The sequence below is a fragment of the Zalophus californianus genome, chromosome 8 (genome assembly GCF_009762305.2).
Source record: "Zalophus californianus isolate mZalCal1 chromosome 8, mZalCal1.pri.v2, whole genome shotgun sequence".
Taxonomy (NCBI): domain Eukaryota; kingdom Metazoa; phylum Chordata; class Mammalia; order Carnivora; family Otariidae; genus Zalophus; species Zalophus californianus.
In genome coordinates, this window is record NC_045602.1 from 54007946 (window position 1) to 54027035 (window position 19090).

The 19090-nt window shown below is 45.9% G+C and overlaps 1 protein-coding gene across 5 annotated transcripts in view; it reads right to left on the reverse strand.

The window, feature by feature from the left end:
• Positions 1-19090, reverse strand: part of ARHGAP25 (Rho GTPase activating protein 25) — an 89423-nt gene that overhangs the window by 12847 nt on the left and 57486 nt on the right. For all 5 annotated transcript variants that reach the window (XM_027620895.2, XM_027620890.2, XM_027620892.2 and 2 more), the window contains 4 exons: positions 9908-10115; positions 4960-5092; positions 1744-1817; positions 143-264 (listed from right to left, as the gene is read on the reverse strand). In XM_027620895.2, the coding sequence (XP_027476696.1) occupies positions 143-264; positions 1744-1817; positions 4960-5092; positions 9908-10115 (537 nt within the window). The remainder of the gene's footprint in view (positions 1-142; positions 265-1743; positions 1818-4959; positions 5093-9907; positions 10116-19090) is intronic.

Below are 19090 nucleotides of genomic sequence, written 5' to 3' on the forward strand. Positions count from 1 at the left end.
GCCCTGCTCCTTTCACAGGGCTATTTCACAGTTGGGGCAAGGTAATCAATTGAAAATGCTTGGCAAATTGCAGCACACTTTGGTAGCTAGGTAACTGTTGTCACTTCCTCTGCACCTTCCTTCCCCACAGGACCAGCTGTACCTCTCATGATCACAGCAGGGTCTTCGACCTTCGACCTGATGAGATTCACACCAATCACGGTAGCCAGGTTATCCACGCTCATCTTGTTAACACCGCAGTTGAGCTGGATTTCATGCAGGAACCTGTGGGCAACCAGAAAATCCCATAGTAGGAAATAGGAAGTTGCCAGAAGGAAGCACTTCCAGGTACCCCTGAGATCTCAGAGATGGATCCCATCTCCTTCTTTCTAGTCTCAGGAATGGAACCAGTGTGCTCAGCCCACGTGAGTTTAACTTCACCCTGAGAGATTCAAGATCAAGGGGGAAGAGAAACCAGGAGGGATCTGCCCAGCTGCTAGGGGTGGTGTGGGGGCTTGGGGTGGGGTGCCCCATCAGCAGGAGGTAGGATCTCATTCAGGGAGCTAAAGAGGACACTAGAAGGACGCAAATGGGTACGAGACTACCCCTCATTCTGACTTTATAGGCTTATCTCTCAGGCTCTCAGCACTCATCCCACCCAAGTTTCCAGAGATGGAAACGTTATCTTGAGGAGATGTCACAGAGGGGAACCCACAATGCCTCTTTGCTCTCATCCTCTGATTACAGCACCAAGTATCTCAAATTCTCAGTGGGTGCTCAACAACTAGCAATGAATTTTTACTATAATTGCACCCATTGGAGGCATGAAGCTCTCAGCCTCCTTATTAAAACAAAACAAAACAAAACAAAAACTGAAAATATCGGCAAAGAACTTTCTAAATACCTTCTCCAAAAACCATTTTTAAATGGATAGGTTGAAGCAACTTAAAATTCCAAATACATAGAAATTATCAAATAAATGGTGGTGTTTTCAAATGAGGAAACATTATGGAATATTACAGAGTCATCTATAATCCTATTTTATGACATAGGGAAATGCTCACAATATAATATTAAGTCAAAACCAGCAGGATACAAATATATACAAAAAATTGTTCCCGAATATTTATATTGATGTATGTAAAGATCTTTCATAGAAAGAAAAACATCCAGAAGGAAACATCCCCAAGCAGTAAGAGTGATTTTTGCTGAGTGAGGACATTGTATATTATTTTTATTTCTTATTTATAGTATGTTGTATTTTCCTGGTTTCCAAATCAAGCATGTATCACTTTTATAACCTGGATACTACAACAATTTATTTTTTAAAAAGAAGATAAATTTCAGCTCTGTCTGGCATGGAGATCCAGGCTCCCAGCTCAGACAGACCTGGGTTAATCTACATGCTATGTGTTGCCATGAATGTCTCCAGGGCACAAAGTTATGGCCCCAGAGTCAGGAAGATGGGAGATAATTCTAGAAACATTATAAGGATTCTGGGTGCTACTGCATGTCCCAGGATTCCGGGCAGCACAGGGGCAGGCCTGAAGGAGGAAGCATGTTCACTTTGCATGCCAAATCAGACTCTGAGTGGATCCTTTAAATCATCTTGTGGATAAAGGGAACCTCTGCAGTGCTGCGTAAATACAGCTGACCTTCCCAAGGTCTGGACCAGAAGCTCTGAGTTCACAGAGACACTCTTTTCTACTCTAATTGGGGGCTTTTTTCTGATACGGCTGGAAACTGATGCTGGGGGACTCTTACCTGCATATGTAACTCAGGAGGCTATAGTTGTCTCGAGGAAGGATGGACAGCTGCTTCCCCAACTCCTGCTGAGCCTGGGAAGAGATTTGAACACCGTAAACATCCCTCGCTGGCAATGAGACTCTGGAACAGGGGGAACATAATTGGTGAATCCGTGCAGAAGCAGCACGGGCAGTCACTCCTGTTCCCATGGTTTTTGTGATTTTTTGAAAAGCTTTTTACTTTGCAATAATTAGAAATTCACAGGAAGCTGCAAAAAAAATAGCATGGAGAGGCTCACGTGTTTTTTTTACAGGACATTTTTTTGTCTCTAATCATACCCTCTTCCCCAACTCAGAGCTACTCTAAGGCAAGGATGATTTGACAATTCATACAATCATTGTTTGCTTAGTGAATGCTTGAGATGTAACACTCCAGTAAAGAACTGGATCATAAGCAAATACCCCAAGCCATTTGGTATTTAAAACCAAATACTCCAAGGGGCGCCTGGGTGGCTCAGTCGTTAAGCATCTGCCTTCGGCTCAGGTCATGATGCCAGGGTCCTGGGATCGAGCCCCACATCGGGCTCCCTGCTCAGCGGGAAGCCTGCTTCTCCCTCTCCCACTCCCCCCACTTGTGTTCCCTCTCTCACTGTGTCTCCGTCAAATAAGTGAATAAAATCTTTAAAAATGAATAAATAAAACCGAATACCCCAAAAGAAGAAAAATATCAGTATTGAGAGAAGAAAGAAGCTTCTAAGAAGGGTTTTAAGCAATAACGCCTTGCTAAGACCTGCTGGGACACAGGACAGGCTGACTAATCCAGGGGGTGGAGGGCAGGTAAAGGTCAGAATGTTCTAGCTCCATGAGACCTTCATACAAGGAATGCATGTGCCAGGGAGGGGAAGGACAGAGAGTTTTTCTTAGTTCCTTTCACGTGCAGCTGCCTCTAGGGTCTGTAGCGATTGCCGATAACATCATGATTGTAAAAACGCATCAGTTTACATGAGACGCACAGGCTCCCTCAACCCTGAGCAGGTCCTCCTATGCACCCTGTGGCCTGTCAGCCTGCATGCAGTGACTTGGTGCATACCCTCTGTATCCAGAATGCCCGCTTCATACTGGGATTCCCTCCTCTTCAGTTTAACTAGTCAATTCTTCGCAAAGGCTGCTGTAGACTCACGGCTCCCAGCTACCACCCCTGCCACATTTTCACCAACGAGGGAGGCTGCAGCCCCTCTGCCCTGCCCAGATTTTACAGTCATGATGTTATCGGCAATCACTACAGACCCTAGAGGCATTACCATAGGTTAGAAACTCGAGATATGTTGAGATGGAGGCAAGTTGGGAGAGGCAGGTCCAAAGTGGGGAAGTTCAGGGGTGGGAGTCTTATTGTCAGATCTGCATCCGTATACCTCCTTTGCTTTCCCTGCTGCTGGGGGCTGAGAGGTTGCCTGAAACACTGGTCTTTCTAGCCAACTTTTAAACCTCATTCCATAAGGTGTTATTACGTTCACAAGGATGAGCTGATATGCCTATATTAATTAAGACTTGTCATGTCCTTGTCTCAACCCCCACAAAAAAAATTCATAAATCCTGCCCAAAATCATGCACTCAGCTACTAAGTTTAAAGTGGCTTGAGGTATTTGATTATAGTCCCATTCTTCATTGGATTGTTACATCCCAAGAAGGCTGCCACCATGACTGGCTTCATTTGCCTTTTGTTGCTGAGGAAGATCTATATGAGATCATGTAACCTAACTTTTGTGTCCGAAAATAGCTACACTAGCTCCAGCATGTTAGCTGCATCTGTATCATCCCTTTCATTTCCTGATGTTGAAATACAAAATCACTGTTTTTCTTGTACCAGGATCCACTTAAATGGTGAGGCTCTTTGCCCTGAGTCAGGAGAGAAGCTCTCACAGGCTACGCTTTCTACCAGGTCTAGGGTACTATTGCTCTTTTGTTTAAAAATGATAACTCTATATACAAAATTATTATTTTCTGGGGGTATACTATGTAATAAATTCTAAAATAGAGAATAAACCTCTCCTTAAACCAATAATTTAAAAATATCACTCACCTACCTCATATCCCTTGTCCTCAAAACAATCCTAAGTACAGCAGATGTTATTACGAAATTTGTCTCAGTTTGTGCTGTCCAGTACAACAGCTACTTGACATATGTGACTATTTAAATAAGAAAATAAAATAAAATTAGGAATTTGGTTCTTTAGCTGATCTAGCCACATTTCAAGTGCCCAATAGCCATGTGTGGTTAGTGGTTATCATATTGACTAATGCAACTATATACCAGTTCCACCATTATAGAATGTTCTGTTGCTCTAAGTAAGTAAACTTTTGTAGAAAATGCTTAATTTGCCTAAAGGCAAAATCAAAGTTAAATCCAGGTCTTCACTGTAGGCTTTTCTGTGCACCACATTTCCAAAGAGAGCTTTCACACAGTAGTGCTAAGAACTAACCCCCCCAAAGTGGGGAGTTAGACCCCAATTATTAGCAGTATAACATAAACGTATTCCTCGGGCATTTGGTTTTGCAAATCCTGGTTAAAAACCATGAAGGTTTCACTGTTGCTAGATGGGTTTTCCTGGTTTCTTTTGTTGGTTGGTTTGTTTAATTAACATGACTCCCGCGTGGTGACTGTTTGACTGTAAGACCTTTCAGGAAAGAATTTACATAAGATCACAAATCCTGCAGGCGAACGTGTGTGCGCTCTAACAAGCATGCTGCGCAGCGGACCCCAGCCCCATAAGCAGCTGCAGCTGAAAAGAACAAAGAAATCTCCTTGTCTTTCCTTTCTCTGGCACATGCATTCCTTGAATTCCCGTGCCTGACACACATTCACCATGGAACTAGAACATTCTCACCTCTCACCTGACCTCCAGGTTGGTCAACCTGCCCTTGTTTCCCATGGGGACCTCAGCAAGGCCATATTGCTTGATACCCTTCTCGGAAGCTTCCTCTTTCGCATATTAATTTTAAAGTGACTTGGGTAAATTCAAGATAGTCAATTCTGCATTGGATTGTCACATCCCAGCAAGGCTGTCTCTATGATTGGCTTCAATGGCCTTTTATTGCTGACAAAGTTCCAGTTTGACACAGTATCTCTCTCAAGGGTATGGGTTCCCTGACCCGCTGTTGCTTGCCTACAAGAATAGTGTTCAATAACCAACACCTTCTTCCAAAACAGGACGACTAACTCAAATGAGATACAAACCTTTGCCTCATCTGCATTCATGAGCTGCCCGCAGAGCAGGAACCCCTCATACTGGTTCCAGGGAACCACAGGCTCCGGGAGGTCTCGGAGATAGAGCTTTAACAGGGAGGCCACTGTGTGCACGTCTGTCTCTCTGCAAAAAAAAAAAAATAAGCAATGTTCTTTGAAAGTGAAACTCCAGAGCACTCCTCACCTCCCCCCTGGTGATCCATTGAATAGAATCCCAGGTTCCCAAAGGGAGTTTTGCAAAGGAGTAGAGTCTGATAAAGATGTATCCAAACACACCACCTTTGCTAATATTCTAGAAAAATGACCCCCAACACTTCTTCCTTTATCTCTTACACCGACTACCTCAAAGGTAAGTTCAAGGTCTACCTTTTCATTAATCCTATTAACTTATTTTTGTCTTCATCTCTTTCTTTTTTATCCCAGTCACTTGGTGCCTCACAGTTTTGCATTTTCTACTCAGTCTCTAATTTTTCATGTGATAACTCATTTGTACCTTATGGCCCATGATCTCTTTAAATCCTCAGAGAGCTTAGAACATTTCTGGGATTCATTCACATATTTGCACAATCACGCATTCAGTCAGTAAGCATTGAGAGAACCTACTAGGTGGAAGATACTCTGTCAAGCACTGTGATTTCAGCAGTGAACCTGAGGGATACACTGAGCCACAGAGCTGTGCACATTCACAGGTTACCAAGTCATTACAATATTGTGAGGTTAGTACCATGACAAGAAAGCCCAGGACCTGGGACTGTATGGAAGTATGAAAAAGAGGGACATCCAGTGCAGAGTCATAGGGGACAAGATCTGAAGAGTGGCAAGGAGTTACAGCATGGGGAGGGAGCACAGGTATCAGCCTGGAGGGTGGGAAGCAGAGGCCTTGCAGCAGACAGAGATGGCATTCAGATGACTGCCTGTTCACCTAAGAAGGAGGCTCATGTTTTTCAGTTCAGCTTCTCCAGCTTACAGCAGGAGTAGGCAAACCATGGCCCAGGAGTCAAATCCGGCCCAATGCCTGTATTTGTACAGCCTCTGAGCTAAGGATGGACTTTATGGTTTTAAATGGTTGGGAACAAAACTCAAAAGAAGCCTATTTCATGCCCTGTGAAATATGAAATTTGAATTTCAGCATCCACACAGTGTTACAGGAATATAGTCATGCTCATTTGTTTTTGCATTGACTTTGGCTGATTTTGTGCCATATTTTGTGCTAAGAGCAGAGCTGAGTAGATGCAGCAGAAACCATCTGGGCCTGCAAAGCCTCAAAATTTCACATGTGGCCCTTCATCAAAGTCTGCTGACCCCTGGCATTTCTTCTGCAGTGCTATGAGAGAAAATAAGTCTGAATCTACCATATGCTTGAAGTTCATTAGTGAAGAAATTATTTACTTTAATTTTATTTACTTCATAGAAAAAAAATGAGTATTCTTAAGCAAATGTCCAGGTAGTTATTTTGGAAAGCTATGATGTGGTAAGAGGTTCAGACCATGTGAGTGTCTCCTTGGTTTCAGGGATGGGGAATATAGAATTGGCTGGTAGAAGAGCTTCCTGGAGAAGGGACAGCAGGGGTCAGTTTGGGAAGAAGGAGCAGGCGGGAGGCATTGGAGGCATCAGGACTTGACTGTAAAGCTCTGTCTTGATGTCCCGAGTAAGTTTTTTTGTTTGTTTTTGATAGCCAGTGGTTGGAGCTGTCTCCTGAAAAGGCCCCCCTTTGCAGCCTGTGAGCGCTTGGCCTCAAAATGAGAACGCGAACTGGCATAGAGCCTGACTGTGCTGCATTGTTGCCTCAGGAAATTAGGGGTGGGAACCATTCACTTAAGGTGGGCATTCTGGAAAAGCCTTCCCTGCTGGGTCACTGCCTAAAAATATTCCTGGGCAAAGACCTCTTGTCAAAATACGTGAGAAGTTCCCAAGAAAATGGCAGAACGACAACCTGCTGACCCACATTCTCCTAAAGTCCCAGAGTGGCTCCTCCTCATGCCCCAGCACTGCAACCCTCTCTATGGTCTTAGCCCGAATCCAGGGCCTCTCCTTTACTCCACATCCAGTTACACTCCCCAAACCCCTTCACTGCTCTATTTCAGTAGGTAATGGCCTTTTGCCAGGATCCTGCCCCAGCTTCCTATCTGGCCTCCTGCCTCCAGGGTTCCAGTCTCTGATGTACTGTCCCCTGCCTGGCACAGCCCCCAACACACAAAATACATCCAAGCAATGAATGTTGCCAACAACAATTTGAAATAAGAAAGTATCAATGATACATTAAAAAAAAAAAAAGCATAATCTTTTGAAGATAAATGACAACAACAAAACCCACAAACTACTAGATAGTTCAATCAGAAGAAACGACAGCAAAAATATCCAACGTTAGAAAAAAGAAAGGGTTATAACCACTGATATAGTGTAGATGCTTCAAAGTTATAACCAAAGAACACACTTACCTATGTAAATCATCCTGGAACATTTAAAACCAGAGAAAGCTTCCTGATTCATTTTACCAGGGGAAGATAATGCTGCTTGTCCTGGCTAACTCCTCATGCCTGCTTAATGTGTCTGAGCGTAAATGTCATTTCTTCTTAGGGGTCTCCCTAAATCCACCAGACTATGTCAAAAGGCTCCTATTCTAGGGCACCTGGGTGGTGCTGTCCGTTAAGCATCCCACTCCTGGTTTTGGCTTAGGTTGTGATCTCAGGGCTGTGAGATCAAGCCCTGGGTTGGGCTCAATGCAGAGTCTGCTTAAGACTCTCTCTTCCCCTGCCCCTCCCCTCTCTAATAAATAAATAAACCTTTTTAAAAAGAGGCACCTGTTTTAAGTTCTCATAGTACCATCTAGTTTTCCACTTTAGCACTTAACACGATGGAAATTATAGAATTATTTCTGTAAATTTTTAGTTTAATATCTGCGCCCCCATTGTAACATGGCCAAATCAGTCGTCACTGTTGCAGTCTAAATTTCCAGCATGATTTTTCCTGAGTTTGCTATTCCTTCAACCCAATGAACCACCTTTAAATGATTTTTTTTAAGTCAAGAACTAAAGACAAGTCAGGAGCCAGGTGACTTCTGAGTTAAACACCTGATCCACCAGAGATTAGCCCAGGCACCACCGATGGTTCTGCCAATCCTTCCCTGGTAGCACGGACCTTAAAATGTGGCACATCTGTATGTTTCTCACAGAAATATAGGTATCAGAAGTGTGTTAGTTTTGTGGCGGATCGTATCCAGCCCAGCAGAAACTCCACAAAGAGATTTTAAAATTTACATGTATATGTTTAATGAGAATCAGATATAGCTGCACTAGAATCTACCAAATAAAAACTCCTTTGTTTCTCTTCATTCCAGTGAGACAATTTGGGAGATCTCAAACCACACATATGACCAACATAGGTCTAGATGAGTACCCACAAGGATTATGTAGATCCAGAATTGGCCCTGTGAGGACTCTCAAGAGCCCCAGGTAACCCCTCCTATTTCTAGGTGTGTAAATTCTACTTCTTAGGGCGGGGTAGAGAGGTCATGACAAGCTGTGTAACTTTCCTTCTTCCAGCTCCAAATATTTCACAGGAATCAAAGACTATGACTCCACCACCCAGGCTGACTTTATAGGTACATAAAATCAAGCCCAGGGCAAGTATCTGACAAACCCCTGCAATCACTTTTCTTCCTCCTGGCTGACTGTTCATATCGCTTTAGCAACAACCTGCCTGTATCTTTTGATCAACTCAAAGCTAATTAAAAACATAAGAAGAAAACTGAATACACAGGTGGTAAGCTTAATTGAACAGGTGCCTGATAATAAAATGCAATTTATAGTGCTGCTGAGAGGTCCGTAAATTTGATGCCCATAACCTGCTGTAGTTCCAGTAACAACTCCACCCATTGCTTTCCTGTAAAAATACAGCACCCTTGGTAAGTTAACCTACTGCATGCCAACAGCCAAGACAGACATGCGGTGGTCCAAACTCAGGCAGTGGCTGTGAGAATGGAGAAAACAGATGGTATCAGAGATGCTGCAGAGGGAGAATGGGCATTGCTGGTGACTGAGGTGGATGATGGGGAGAGGGAGTTCATGGCACTTAGCTGTTCATGATTTTGCCAGGATCAGCCCTGTTCCTAGGTCCTAAATAACCTCTTGGAGAATTTCAACCTTTGCAAACTGGATAGAGTTGAGGCCTGTCTCACCAAATCTTGATTTATGGGCTGCTGATTTGGAAAGAACAATGGCTCTCTCTTGCCAGCAGGACAAGCACACACAGGCAACCAGGGTGAATATTGCACTGTAGGCGGAGAATGTCCAACATCGGGGTGGAGGCTATAATAGGTGACTGTGGCAAAACAGAAAACCTCGGCTGGGTAGCTGGAGGGGGTGGGGTGGGTTGGCGATGGTGAGAAGAAATGTCACTACAGCTGGTATGCCCCAACCAAACCTGGGCAACCTCCACAGGGGAGGCATTGGGGGGACGCCAGACTGCTAAGACATCAGTATGTATGTACTCTCTCCAAAAAGGCTCAGAACTAAGTTCAGAGGTGGATGCTACTGTGGTCTCCCAAACTAACAAGAAGTCCTGGTTCTGGCCATTTCTGGAAAGCTGAGGGAGAACACTGGAGCCCTTGGGCATAGATATGGTACGTTTGCTACCACACTGAGTCTGTTCGTACAGCCAGCTCAGCTCCTCCACAGTCCTCGTGGGCCTGGCAGTGTGGGCCTTGAGCTAGGTCCCATCTTCCTCCCCTCCTGCCACGGCACTAACCCTAACCCTACATCAGCGAGGCCCTGCTTCAAGTTCACACCATTCCTCATGTAAGTGACCAGCAAAACAAAAGGCTCTCTTTATGGCAAACCAGGACTTTGGAAGCATCTGTGCGAGTCCTATAGTTCAGCTGGTAGAGAGAGGTTCTCCCACCCAAGTGAGGCAGGGGGAGGGCATGGTGAGGACAGGGTACCTGTCAAAGGAGGGCCGCTCCCCGGCATCAAAAGCATCTCTGAGCTGCTTCACCAGGTTGTCCTGCCCAGGCAGTCGGAAGATGCCCTCTTCATTCAGGCCGTGCTGGAGGATGAACTCTGCACACTTCTCCACCAGGATGGGCACCAGGTGGGGGCCAAATTTCTGCTCATAGGCCACAGTCTCATCCAAACGCTGGCCAAACACGGCTGGGAAGAGAAAAACAGGACCTGCTCATCACTCTGACTTCCACTGGATGAACTGATAGGTCAAAGTGCTTTGCCTCTATCTAGATTTGTCTGTGTTGCCTGTAACCCCAAAAGTTTTGGTGCAATGATACCAGACAAAAGGGAGGAGACAAGTCACCCATAATATCTCCTGGGGCTATACATTTGGGGCGGTCTCTGTCAGTCTTTTTCTCTCGACCCACATTTTTACATATTTAAAATAACAACTCATGGGCGCCTGGGTGGCTCAGTTGGTTAAGCGACTGCCTTCGGCTCAGGTCATGATCCTGGAGTCCCGGGATCGAGTCCCACATCGGGCTCCCTGCTGAGCAGGGAATCTGCTTCTCCCTCTGACCCTCCCCCCTCTCATGTGCGCTCCCTGTCAAATAAACAAATAAAGTTTAAAAAAAATAAAATGTTAAAAAAAATAACAACTCATTTTTACAGAGTACCTGTTGTGGGCTAGAAATTGTGCTAAGCACTTTGCACACCTGTTCTCATTTCATCTCAACGGCAACCCCACGAGGTAGCAGAATTGTTATACTCACCTTACTACTAAATACACGGAGCCTTAGAGGCACTAGTGAACTTGCCAAGGTCGGGTGGCAGGCCATGGTAGTCAGAATTCAAGCCCAGGCAGTCAACTCAAGAGAATGTGCTCTTAACCACAGCAGCAAGCAGGCTGTTTTGAATTCTGCTTGTGTCATATAGCATCAAAATATAACAGTCTATCACACGGATATCTCAAACTGTATTAAACCATTGAGGCATTTTTAATAATTTAGGTTGTTTACTATGTTTTACTACTTTTTTTAAAGATTTATTTATTTATTAGAGAGAGAGAGAGCGTGAGCAGGAAGAGGAGCAGAGGGAGAGGGAGAATCCTCAAGCAGATTCCCTGCTGAGTGAGGAGCCCGACAATGCGAGGCTGGATCCCAGGACCCTGGGATCATGACCTGAGCCTAAATCCAGAGTCCGTTGCCCAACTAACCGAGCCACCCAGGCGCCCCATATGTTTTACTATTTTTAAAATTGCCACAGTGAACATGATTATCCACCTAGCAGAGTTCCTGGAATGTATTTGGTGCAATGTATAATTTCTAATTAATTGCTTAATTAATTAATTAACATTTGGATGGGTGGACATAGGCTTTTCACTCTTTTGAACTATTTCCTTAGGGCAAATTCCCATATGTAGAATTACTAGGTCAAGTGGTTTGAACATTTTTATGACTCAGTGGTATGCAAATTGTTGTCCAAAAATATTTTTCCAAATTACACTGCCTCCAGCAAAGCATGTGTGGACCAGCTCTAACCCAACCCTGTCTGTACTTGGCTCTATAATTTCCCCACCCCAGTGGTATAACAAGGTTAGTTTTTAAATCAGGACAATCATTGGCTACCCATTCTCCCACCAGGACCCCAGGCCCTTTGGTTCCTGGAGGCTCAGAGACAGGTCATGGCTTCAGCTCTGTCCTGCCTGATTTTCCCTCTCTCATAATTAGGACTCTGCTACACCGACCATTTCAATTGCCAGGACACTGCTTCCCAAAGTCCTTTGGTTTTCCCCATGGTTCTCTCTCTGGTGGGTCCCCTGTTTCCAGTCTCTAACTAATGCGGATTACCCCTATAAAGAGTTGTACTGAGTTCTTGAATCTACCACATCCTCTGCACTCCCACCCACTGCCCTAAGCCAGGCTAGACTACTCTCTCACCTCTCACATCTGTGGTCTGTTCTCTTCTGACATGTTCAAAGCTCTCCTGCTGCTTACTTCTCTAAACCGCCTCCAATTTACCTAAGCACACTCCCCCGCCCCCCAACCCTGTTCTTAATAGTCATCCACTTCTTCCCCAATTGTCACATTAGCATTTTCCAAATTACCCCTCAAAGTCCTAGGGGCTTCCTCTGCAGCCCCTCCCTCATCACATCAGGTGCTGGGAAGTGAGGGCAGTGATTCTAGGAGGAGCTGAGCATGGGGTGGGGGCAGGGCCCCTGTACTCCCTACTCCCATCCAAACCCACTGGGCTGGTGTCTGTTTGACTTAATCCATTTCAGTGAGACTGTTCAACTGAATATTTCTGTGGCTAAAGTTTGAAAGTTGGGGCTGGCATTGCTTGGGCTGGCATTCGGTCTGACCCCCACCTACGTCTCTAGTGTGACTTCAGGTCACGCCCCCAAAGGCGCCTCACCTTGATGTTCCCAAAACCCACAGCTCTCGCCAGTCTTCATGCCCTTGGATGGTCTTCTCGTTGCCCAGTCTGTTCATCTCTCCTTCCTTGTCTGCTGGAATTCTATTTGTCTTCCTTGGCTGACTCAAATATCATCACGTCTGCCAAGCTTTCCTTGACCCCAGCCTGAGAGATTCTGTCCCTACTTTGTGTGCCTATATTCCTTCTCAAATATCCCAATCCCTTTTGACACTGTACGGTAATTATGTGTACGTACCCACACCCTCTGCATGACTAGGTTCCCCAATGCTGGAAACATGGGGATGCTCTCTTTTCATCCCCAGTATTCAGCATAGGGCCTGATACAAGGTAGATAGTCAGTAGGTTTTGCTGAATTACTTATTATTTCATCTTTAAGCAAGTGCTTTCCATGGTTAATGATTACTATGGCATTTCTTTAAATACTAGTAGAGCTCTCCTCAGTGAAGAATTCAGCTCCACACTAGCATTTATTGAGTGCCAGCAGCAGGCCGTGTGGAATGAATAATACAGACAAGAGAACATAGGACATGGTTCCTGCTTTCAATAAACTTACACTCGAATTATGGAAATGAAATGACAACGTGCAATATAATGAGAAACAATTAGAGGATGTCAACAGCAGTATAGAATTTGGCTCCTATATATCTGTGAAAGGAGCTGAACAGATATGGAAGGAAATGACTGAAATAATCTGACTTAAAACATAGACCACATGGCATTTGTAAAAATCCCTTGAGGGGCACCGCAAAGGGGGAGGCAGATGTGTTTCAGAGCAGCTGAAACTCAGGTTCAAGGGGCCCCCCCCAGATCCTGACAGAGAACCATATCCCAAACACAACGTGGGGATATATGTGGAAATGTCAGAGCTGTCAAATGGGAGCTCCATTCCTGAGGTCCAGAGGCAGATGTTCCGTTTTGCAGGTGACCTGGAATCCAGCTCCTTCTTACAACCCTCTGGGTAGCAAGTGCCATATAATTTTTCTCCCCATCCCAGCCTCCCAGCCTCAGCCTGTGCTCATCCTCTATCCCTCCCAGTCCCACAGTCAGTCACTGCGATGCCGTTCTCACCAGTCAACCCACTTCCCAGCCCTCCTCTCTCTTCCATCATCTCAGCTCTGCTGACTCCCAGTACCCTCCCCACCCCTTCACCTGTCACCCAGAGCTCCCAGGGAACACAGCATTCCATATCATGGGAGTTTATATTCCCAATCTCTGTAAAACCTTGGTTCCAAATCTTCCCCACTCACCTTGCACTCACACTCCTTCCCTTCTCTGACTCAGCAGATGACCTTGGCTCCTCTTTCCCTTCTCTTCCTAAAGTGGAGGACATCATGATGACTCCCTCATCCCCAGTCCCTGCCTTTCTGGTCCCTCCTCCTCTGTCTGTCTGTCTGCTCTCAGAGGAAGGAAAGGACCCTGTGCTTTCCTCTAAGATGTTGTTTTTTCAGCCTGTGGGTTCCATCCTTTCCCACCTCTCCGGGACTTCACTCCATCCCTTTTGTATCTTTAATTTTTCTTTTTTTGAACGAAAGAGCCCAAGTGAGTCTAAGTCAGCCAATTTATGAAACAATAACTTCCTGCCCCAGCTCTCAAATGACCACTACTTGCCTTCCTTCTCTTCATCAGTATACTCATAAAAGAACAAGGCTGCTTCCATCCTCACCGGCTCTGCTTCTTCACTTACCAGCCTCTCAACCCATCCCAGTCTGGTTTCATCAGCCTGCATCTTTCCATCCAATCCACTCAATAAAATTTCCAGTGCCCTCCTAATGGCCAGACACGGCCTATGTTCATTCCACACCCTGCTGGTCTTCCCTGGAGACTCTTGATACTGTTGATTCTCCTTCCTCATCAAGACTTTCTCCCTACGTGATGACAAAACCATCTGCTCTCATTCTAGTCCCATCTCCCTGCCGGCTCCTCTGCAGGCTTTTGCTGTGCTCCTTCCTCCACCTGCTCCTTCAGTGTGTCACTTCCGGGCATTCAAACTCCGCTGTCTCCTCCCTCTAGACATTCTCTTTGGCAAAGGTCTTATGATTCCATACATTTGGATACCACCTACAAACTGGTAACTTGTAAATCCACATGTCTGGTCCAGATCCATCTATCATCCATCTATCTATCTATCTATCTATCTATCTATCTATCTATCTATCTACCTATCCTTTCCCATCCAATATCTAATGGCCGTACTCCCAGTGTCTTCTCCAATCTCATCCTCGGCCCACCCCAAACACTCCCAAATCACTGCTTATCCTGTAGCCTTCTTACCAGGCAATAGCATTCAGTCACTCAAGCAGTCAAGCATCAGGCATTTTCCTAGGCACGGAGAACAGAAAACCATCAACACAAGGTACCTGAACTCAACAAACCTCATTAGCTAAAGTGTGAGTGTTAGGATTATCTGCAACACCCTCTCTTTCCCTCCAAACTGATCAGCACTTTCTAAATTAAACCATCTCTCTTCTCTGTCCTTGCTGCTACTGTCAAAGTTATTGTGATGGTTTCTTTTGCAACTCTGTTTCTTGTAAACTCCTTCCACTGGAATTCACACAATCAGTCAGCAAGCACAAACTGAGCATCTGCTGTGGGCCAGCCTCTTTGGTAGATGGAGATTTTGATAAAATGAATGAAAAAAGGTCTTTGCTTTTGAGAAGTCTGGAGCTAATACCCTTCCTCCCTCTGCCCACCTGGGAACCTGATTTTCCAGCAGCAGAAGTTACAACTGTCTTCTCCTCAGAGGGAACTGGTGTCTCCTTCCTCTGCCCTCACAGAGCTCCCTGTAGATATCTCTATCCTACCACTTCTCACGTAGCTTTAGTTTTAAACGTGACTCTCTTCTACCGGACTGTGGGCTCCTCAAAGGCAGACAGCCCGTCTGGTTCACCGTCTATTTTTATTTCCTGGCACGGAGTCTGGCACATGACGGACCGGTCCTCGAAGAGCCGTCACCAGCCGTCTCCCATTCCTCTTGTCCTCCGCCCCTTCTCTCCTGAAAGTACTCTGATCAGCACTTCTCCAAACTTGCTCTTGTCAAAGAGATCAATGGCCTTTACATTTTTAAAACTGAGGAGTCAAATTCTCAGTCTTCCTCTCAGCTGCCCTATCAGCACCATGTGACAGAGCAAATGGCTCCTTCTTGAGACATGTTTCGCATGGCTTTTGGCACTCCCGCTTGGTTCTTGATTTATCTCACGGGCCACACTGCCTCAGCCTCCTCGGACGATTCCTCTTTTTCTCCTTGTCCTCTAAATGTTGGAGTGTCCTGGGCCTGCCTTCCCTCCTCCTCGTGTGTTTCTTAGCACCCCCACTGTTTCGTATTACCCGTACGACAAAGACACTGAACTGCACACCGCCTGCCTAGAAATCAGTCAGAGCTCTTCCCTCCAACAAGACAAGGCCACTGCAGGCTGTAGAGACCGCAAGACCAACAGGAGAGAAAGAGCATCTTGGTTTTCTTTAGTTTGTTTCCATCAGGCTTTGTCACTCTCCATCTCCGATCACATACGAGGAGTTTGGAGTAGGAATTCTTCCCGGAACTCCAAAGACCCAGGCCTGAGTTGCACCTCTGACTTCTCAGTCCTGATCACCACCCTTTGATCCTGGGTGGATATGAAAGAGCCTAGACCCCCAAGGAAACTAGGGAACGAGGAAGACAGCAGACAGCAGGGTGGGAGGCACGTGAAGACCATTCTCCACCCCAGGCTCCCCCGCCTCCCAGGCTGCACCCACTCCTTCAAGGAACGATTGCCCCTGCTCTTCCTGCCCTTACCAGCCAGTCATCCACTCAGAACTGCTCCTCACTTTGGACCAGCCACTATTAATAGAGGCATTGCCATCTTAATGGGTACAAACCTTAATTGATTAATTATAATATATAATGTAATAATTCTAATTACTAATGCATTTAATTAATTTTATGAAGAAGTGCCCTAGAAGATTTCATGTGTGCTCTCACTTAGTCCTCATAAGAACCCTACAAAATAGGTATTATTGTTCCATTTTACAGATGGATAAACTGAGACTTAGATTAGGAGTTTGTCCATTATCATATTTACCCCGTGATTCTAAATTCAATACTTTAATCTCTCTGTTTAAAGCCAGTGGAATACAACTGTCTAGGTGAAATTTCAGACATCACTAAGTCTCAAGGGGAAGAAGAAAGGGGTAAGTGGCTGCCTAAGTCTCTGCCTATGGGCCATCCTCCCCCCTTTACTTCTAAGCTTCCTCCTCAGATTTGCTAGGCAGCCCCAGGACACGGTTGCTCTGGGGAAGTGAAAGTGGAAGGATTATCTGTCACCTCCTTTCTAACCTCAGCACCCCCTTCCTCACCATACAGACACTCCGGGGTTCAAGACAAGAGCCCCTCCCCACCCTGCCTCTGGTCCAGCCCCGGTCCCCAGAAGGGCCCGCCCCGCCCCGTCCCCTCTTTCCCATTGGCCCTGGGACCCAGCACTGGTACCTGCTTCCCAGGGGCTCAGGTCCAGGAACGTCCCCATCTCCACAGGAGAGGGAAGGGGAGCTGGGCAGAGTGCCTTTTAGTAGAAGAATTGAATCACAAAATAGGGAAGAAATACCTTTCTTTCGGAGCTTGGGGGTTTTCCTCCTGAAATTCCAGCAAGAGAGCAGTGTCAGGGCAGAAAAGCCACAGCCCAGGTCCCACCGCGGCATCCTAAGAATATGAGGCATGGTGGGGGCCAAGGAACCACAGCCTCTGCTGGGCCAGACTCAGGCCTTCCCTCCTCTCCAGCCTGGAAGAACCATCCTCTCTCACTTCCAGATCAACACACGCTTGTAAGTACTGCTCAGGTTCTGTCTGACTCCAGCACGGAAATCACGGGATCTGTCGGCACCTGCCCCTGGCCCTCCCTTCCTCCTTCCCACACTACTTCCCCTCCCCACTCACCTTTACACACATGAGTCTTGGCTTTTAAAGAGTGAACATAAAGCTGTCAGGGCCCGCAATAAAAAGAAGTGCCTCCTTTTACTTAGCAGCTAATTGTCAACTGCCATTCAAGGGATAGAATGGAGGTGGGTTAAAAAAAAAAAAAAAATCCCCCACACAAGCCCTTACCAGCATTGCTCCATATATCAAAGTGTCTGGCAGGAACACAGGATTTCACTTAGTGTTGATGAAGCCAGCCCACCCTTCTCTGGAAATGCTTTCAGAGTTGCATGTAGCTCAGTCAAGCCTTCAGAGAGAATGCTCTTGGAGGTGGGTTGTGGGGTAAACTAAGATGATTTCCCCCTCCCGTTGAGAAGATTTTAACAAACAGTGCAGCCACCCTGCCAGACATGCCCGGGAGACTTGAAATGGACTCTCAGCACGAGGGGACAGGCGGGAGCCGGGAAGGATGGCCAGGAGGAGTAAAGGGATGCCGCCTGCCAAATGGTCCCTCCGTTCATTCATAGGCTGGGAATCCAGGACTCGATCGACAGACACCACATTCTCCTTCCACGTCAAATGCACTCCCATGTCAGGGCAGTATGACCTCTGAAACGTTGTGAACACCTGCTTACTTTTTGCCATCTTGGACACCACCACCCTCATCCAAGCCACCTTAGGATGAAGACCAACATCTTTAGCAAGGCTATGTCCACTCTTTTCACCTTCCGCTCACTCCAGAGCCTGTTCTCCTTTCTGTCATAGGACCTTCATATGTGCTATTCCTCTGGCTGAGATACTGTTCCTCTTCTCCCACCTCTGCCTCGTTAGCCTCTACTGACCCTTCAGATTTAAGCTGAATCATCACTAGTTCAGGGAAGCTTTTCCTAAATTTCTTGACAAAGTCTTTTTCCCCCACTGTGCAGTATGTATTCTTCCTTCATGGTACTCTTCCCAGTTGTAATATTATGGTTTGGGGGTCGATTTGTTTCTGTGTCTTCTATTAGACTGTGAGCTCCTGGAAGAGGGGACTTAATCTTTTTCACATTGGTGTACCCCCAGGGCTAGCACAGTGATTGGCACACGTTCAAGAAATATTTGTTGAGTAAAAGAGTAAGTATCTGTCTTGGGGCGCCTGTGTGGCTCATTCGGTTGAGTGTTCGACTCTTAAGTTTTGGCTCAGCTCATGATTTCAGGGTTGTGGGATTGAGCCCCGTGTCAGGCTCCACACTCAGTGCGGAGTGTGCTGGAGATTCCTTCTCTCTCCCTCTGCCCCTCCCCACGCTTGTGCTCTCTCTCTCTCCCTCTCTCTCAAATAAAATAAATAAATCTTAAAAAAAAAAAGTATCTGTCTTGTGTTGGGATCTGGGGAGAGGGGGATTACTGAAATAAGTAAAAATTATCCTTCTTGGAGAATGAGTAAAAGAAAAAAAGAAAGAAAAAAACCCCCATCCTTCCTAAAGTCCAGTTTAGCCAGAGAAAAAGAATCAGAACACATGGAATAACAATGAATCACAGAGATAGCACACTCCCACAGGCCAAACTCTGCTGTAGATTGTGAAATCATGTTCTAAAGGATGCAGACAACTTAAGAAAGAAGAGGAAGAAAAGGAACCCAAGGCATGTAACAACCCACTGTTTATATACTCCACGCCTAGTGTTGGCAAACACACAAAGATGCCTAAAACATGGGACCTGGCCCGGGTCTTACAACCAGGTTGGTCAGAGCAGAACTATGCACATTTTAGTCCAGTGCTTACGTACCCAGCAGTGGACTGAGAAAAAAACAGAGAGGCCAGCCTCCAGAGCAAGAGGCCAAAGCAGGTTCTGACCAATCAGCATTTTGCAATGTGGCCTGCCG